This window comes from Siphateles boraxobius, unplaced genomic scaffold (assembly GCF_051911475.1).
Source record: "Siphateles boraxobius isolate OS27281-9 unplaced genomic scaffold, OSU_SipBor_1 65, whole genome shotgun sequence".
NCBI classification, from domain to species: domain Eukaryota; kingdom Metazoa; phylum Chordata; class Actinopteri; order Cypriniformes; family Leuciscidae; genus Siphateles; species Siphateles boraxobius.
In genome coordinates, this window is record NW_027509192.1 from 13101904 (window position 1) to 13108135 (window position 6232).

The following is a 6232-nucleotide window of genomic DNA, read 5'->3' on the forward strand; positions in this document are numbered from 1 at the left end:
CCAACATTCTGACTCAGCACCATTAAAGCCTTCAAGCCGCTCTGCTCCACGTCTTTTTGGAATGCTCTCCCACCTCAAATTTGCCACTGGACTCTCTCCATCAATTCAAATCACATCTTAAAACACATCTGTTTAGATTACCTTATCCTACATAAATTTCATCATTCCAACTTAATTTCCTGGACTTAATGGTTTTTAACATCTTGAATGTACTTATTATTTAGATTTTTACTATTGATATTATTGTTGGGCTTGTATTAATGTTCTGTTTATTTATGTTCTGTAAGGTGTCCTTGGATGTCTTGATGTCACGTGTCAGTGTTTGTTTGGACTTTCAGTTTGTATTTTGATTGGTTCCTGTTCTCCTTTGTTCTTTTCCCGCCACTCCTTCGTATCCATGGTTACTGTCATTATCAGTTCAGTCACCTGTTTAGTCGTCATCGTCATCTGTATCACCTGTGTTTGTATTTAAGTTCCATCTGTTCAGTCAGTGTTTGTCCAATATCCGTCTTATATCCTCGTCTCCGTCTGCCTTCCTGCAACCCACAGTGACACTTGAAAGGCGCCAACAAATAAAATGTATTATTATTATAATTAATCACAGAATTATCTTTTTTTTTTTCTGTTTATAATTAAATGTTTTTTGTATTGAGAAGAAACAATCCGTACTGTATATCTGACTGGTAATATGAATTTGAGTTTTTTGAAAGCATTATCTTCTAAATGATGATGCTTGAATATTTGCTTGAAACATCCTTTATCTTTGATTTTAAATAAAGTTTAAGCATGTGAAGTATCTCAGTGTGTGTTAATGTTCAGATTTTATGTTCTTATTTTACAAAATCAAAACAAATAAACCTTTATCTAACAAGACACATAAAAATGACAGTTCATCCACAACATATACAATATGCCATAATGTACTCATCCTTGTGTTGTTACAAAACCTTATAACTTGTAGCACAAATTTTACACAGCTCTTTTCTATTCTTTAACATTTTAGTGGCCAAATCTGACAGATCACATCAGGCAGGCAGGTGGAAAATGGCTAATGGAAGAAAACATTAATAGCATTTTGGTAAAAAAAAAAAACATATATAGGCCTAATATGTGTGTGTGTGTGTTTATGAGTGTTTTTTTATTATATGTGTTTTTATTTTTGAGTGAACTATTCCTTTAGAATTTAATGGACTACATATTTACACCTTTTATACAACAAATATAGTAAACATTGTAGGAATATATTTTATTAAATTTACATTGTGCCTTGTACAGGAACCGATTACAAGGAAGTCATTTTCAGCTGAAGCTAACCAACCTTATACCAAACCTAGTTATGCAAATATGTCAATAAACTACAGGTGTCAAACAGAACAAAATGGTCACACCACATGTGTCATGTTCAATGGTGTTAGGGAGTAAACCACGTGACAAGTCCAGTTAGACCGCTGAGGCAGACCCGCCTACATTAATATTAATGTAAATAAAATGCTAATGGTTTCATTAAACTTCGATCCTTATATTTTTTAATGCACTTTTTTTTACATTTACAATAATGTTAACATGAATAGTGTGTAAAGTGCTTAAGATTACTAATTCAACTTTTTAACTTTTTTTTCAACTGTTGTGAAAAAAATAGTCTCATTGGTAATTTTAAACACTTTACACACTATTCATGTTAATATTATTCAGTAACTCATAACCACAGTCTGTGAAAGGTCATACATTTGGACTTAGTTTGTTGTGGTGTGTATTTTTTTTGTTTAAGTAATAAAAAATCATCTAGGCTATTAATTATTTGTTCAATGTTTTTACCCAATCTAAAATTGAAACTATTCATTATTTGTAGATGTTTATAAACATTTACTAATCATTTAGTAAATATTAAGACACTTTTCCCCAGTCGTCTCAATGGTAAAAAAGTGTCTCAAATCCAGTTTAAAGACTTCAGACTTGAATATACATATACAGTATATGAGTAATTCAATCTCGGAATTGCAATTGACATAGTGATAATTAGGTTTTCCTTGTCCTGAAAAATTTTGAAGTGCCCCGGCATAAGGGGCATTTTTTAATTTATTTCTATGGACTAGGACTACATCATGTGAATATTTGGAGTGATCACCCTTTACTTTATAACTGCTTATAGGTATATTTTTACAGTGCTTTGTCAGGTAGGTTGTTCTAGCATTATTATCACTGTTCTGCACAACCTGATTTAAACAAGTTTAACATGTTCCTGGATCAACTTTGTCACAGAGTAATTACCATGATTTAATGATCTGGCATTCATTATACTACTTTAGCTGTATTAAGTGACATACCAAAATAGGGCCCATGAGAGGGTTTCTAAAACTAACACAGACAATGCCACGTAATCTCAGTAATCTCAGTAGTAATGTAATAACCATCTATTATGTTATGCACTGTATTGCATTCTTCTTAGAATATTCACAAAGCCAGTGACAAAAGTAAGTAAAAGAAAGACGATGCATGAATTTATTTCATGATTCTTGATATCTTTTTCAGAGAATTTGCTATAGCCAAAATTCCCTGCATTTAGGGTACATTTACATGGCGATGTACCAAAAACAGAACAGTTTTTCCTTCGCTTTTTTCACATACAGACAACAACATTGTCAAAACGATCCCGTTCACAAGGATCTGTCACCATGGCTACTATGGCAGTACGAGCGGAAACCACGGATAACGTGGGTATTACGTGAACATGGACGTGCCATTATTTAAAATTGGAATTTATCTGAAACTAAAAATCTTTGGGGACTTAATGGGATATTGAAAGTACACAATTGCAGGAAATATATCGCACTGTGCTAGTGATTATTGGGTATTTTATTACAAAAAATCTTACATATTGTAGCTTTAAGTAAATATTGTTTCAAAAAGGCAGTAAATTAAACAGACAACAATGAAACACATTATATGCAAAAGGACAATGGAATGTCTGTCGCCTTTGATGTCAGAGCTTTGAGTGTGTTGAACACTTCTTATTGCAGTATTTTATGGGATTGAATGAGTGCACTTTATCATTCCCACTGTGGTTTCAGACTTCACTATGAAATGTTTCACACACGTCTTGTGTCTCATAAGGCCGTTTTGCATGTTCAGCAACATTCCTTCAGCCACTGGTATGTGACAGCAACACTGACAACTCAGGACGTTTAACAAGTTCCACGGGCGTCAGTTTGGTTTGAAATGTGCTGTGGACAGAGACGCATTCGGAAATGCATTTACAGAAGTGCTGGGTACAAACTTGTCAAACTGTGCAGCCTCTCCACTCTGCTCAACCCGTAAATAAATCCATCGATCTGCAAAATTTGTTTGATTTCTTAAATGGTCTAGTGGTTGATCTTTTGCCAAGCGTGTCAGAGGTTACCCGCACTCGTATAGTTTTTTTTTCTCTCATCAAAACTGGTTACAGTATATCAAGCAGGGACACGTTTGTGTGCACTTTATTTTGTGATTTCACCGGAATGAATAGAGTCTCCTCAACGGCGATAGATTGAAGCGCGCGTCCGAGCGAAGACTGCCCGAGCCACAAAAGAACACTGTATATGCTACTGATAGCAGCGGCAACGAGCGCTGAGCTTGATTTCAAAAACAACACATTTTAGCGCTGCTCTGCTAGTAAACTGGAGATGTTTTATTTATTCGTATTAGGTAGCCTACATCCGTGCCTCAATGTTTCAAAAAGTGGTGGGTACAAAATGACTCATGACGAAATCTGGTGGGGACGCGGACCGTCCCCACCGAAATCGACGCCTACAAACATAGTCCATTAATCTCTTTCTGTGAGCATTATACTCTTTCATTTAACCTACCAAAATAATTAATTATTTGTAGACCAACAAATTCATTACTTTTAGACTGACTGGCAGCATCTTTGTACAGCAAAAGTAGTATAGAGAACAACACAAAATGAATTAACTCAAGTGAGGCATCAAGATTATAATGCCTCAGTAGAAATATATATTAAAGAATAGGTGCAGAAATGCTCATAACTGCAAACAGATAACTAGATTAGCTAAAGGAGTGGCAATAGGCTATATAAACACAAAGCTAACACATACTTGTCAGAAAAGCTACACATCTGGTAGCCAAAAGATAAGATAATCAACTTCCTCAAAGAGGCCAGCCTATAGTTCAAAATCAGACACATGACACTTGTTACTTTAGATATTCCTTAATGTTTCAAAAATTGTATTTTGTTTTCAAAATATCTTGGTGTGCAAAGTTTACTTTTTGACAATGCTCTTAATGACTGTAAGTTCAGACGATCACACCTTCTAGCCATACCTCTGCTGTGTAACAATGTCTTTACCGTTTTAGCAGACGTTAGTCCTTCCCCTTTGTATATTATTTGTTGGCTTTCGCTTCCTGTCACACCTTTCTGGTATATTAACAAGAGAGACCATTTTAAACCTCACTGACTCACGTCTTCTCTCCTGGCAGGTTATAATCTTAAAGAAATTAACATGGCATTTAACAATCAGAGGATTTTGAAAATGATCTCCATTCTTTCTGTAGGTACAACCTTGTCCGTCCTCTTGATGAACCATCCAGAACAAAGGACAAATTGTTCTAATAAAGAAGAACCGGTCTTAAATCACTTACTAAAGCAGAATGTTGGAGAACTAAAGGCTTGTTCTGCTATTATTCAAGGAGACATGAACGGAGTGGACAAGGACACTTTTAGGGATCTCATGACCTCGAAAAAAAGAACATCCCTGCTACCAGAGTCATTCTATCTCAACGCAACCAAGGATTGTCCATCCTACATCCGAGACAGAGGGTTTCTGACACTTTCTCTCAGTAAAGAGGAGAGAGATTTCCCCATTGCTTACTCCATGGTGATCCATGAGAAGATTGAGATGTTTGAAAGGCTCTTAAGAGCCATTTACACTCCTGACAATGTGTACTGTGTTCATGTGGACCAGAGGTCTCCTGAGATCTTTAAAGAAGCAGTTAGGGCCATTGCGTCCTGTCTGACCAACGTGTTTGTGGCCAGCAAACTGGAGAATGTGATCTACGCCTCCTGGTCTCGAGTTCAAGCGGACATCAACTGCATGCAGGACCTGCTCAGGTCACCCGTCCAGTGGAGGTATCTGCTCAACACATGTGGCACTGATTTCCCCATTAAAACCAATGCTGAAATGGTTCAGACTCTAAAACATCTGAACGGAAAGAACAGTTTGGAGTCCGAGACCGTAGAGTCTAAAAATGTGCGCTGGCAGTATCATCACAATGTTACGAACAGTGTGATTCGGACCGATGTTAGAAAGTCACCCCCGCCAATTCAGAGCCCTATGTTCTCAGGAAATGCTTACTTTGTGGTTTCAAGAGAGTTTGTGGATCACATCTTTAAAAACAAAGAGACTCAAGATTTAATGGAATGGGAGAAAGACACATACAGTCCAGATGAGCACTTGTGGGCTACGTTACAGCGGATGCCTTCAGTACCAGGATCAAACCCTCCAAACAGAAAGTACGAGCAATCGGACATGAACGCAATTGCTCGTCTAGTGAAGTGGAGCTACCATGAAGGAGATCTAAAGAGTGGGGCTCCCTACCCACCATGCACTGGGACACACAGACGGGCGGTGTGTATTTATGGAGCTGGGGACTTGACATGGATTTTGAGGCAACACCATCTTTTGGCAAACAAGTTTGATCCAGAAGTAGATGATGTGGCGATCAAATGTATGGAGGCTTTTTTAAGGTACAAAGCTATTTATGGTCGATCATTACTAACAGTAGAAAAATCTGATATTATTTTATGATGGCAGGAGTGATGTGTTCAAACACTGTCCATACATTTTTCAAAATATTGTCAATATGATTTTCTATTTAAATTATGTAAGGAAATATCATGAATATTTATTATTGACAGGATACAAATTGATCTATACTACTACCAATAATGTATTATATATTTTTTTATATTATATAAAATTGTCTAAAGTTGTGTAATTCTATTCATAAAAGCGCGTGTGTGTGTATATATATATACATATATAAAAAACACCATTTACAGATGTAAAAATATGTGCAAAAAATGTGTAAACATTTCTGGGTTGATTCTTTGACATTATAAAGTCAGTGTGCAATATTAAGGACAAACAAATACAATTTCTACAGTTTTCTTTTTTGTTCTAAAGGAGCTCATAATAGTAGTACAGTTAGGAAAAAAAACGTCATGTCTGTAAGGAAA

At 36.1% G+C, this 6232-nt stretch overlaps 1 protein-coding gene across 2 annotated transcripts in view; it reads left to right on the top strand.

The window, feature by feature from the left end:
• Nucleotides 1–5801, top strand: part of LOC143721031 (beta-1,3-galactosyl-O-glycosyl-glycoprotein beta-1,6-N-acetylglucosaminyltransferase 3-like) — a 101763-nt gene extending 95962 nt beyond the window's left edge. For both annotated transcript variants that reach the window (XM_077211101.1, XM_077211100.1), the window contains exon 3: nt 4474–5801. In XM_077211101.1, coding sequence (XP_077067216.1) covers nt 4497–5801 — 1305 coding nt within the window. In that variant the 5' untranslated portion in view covers nt 4474–4496. The remainder of the gene's footprint in view (nt 1–4473) is intronic.
• Nucleotides 5802–6232: the final 431 nt, after the last annotated feature.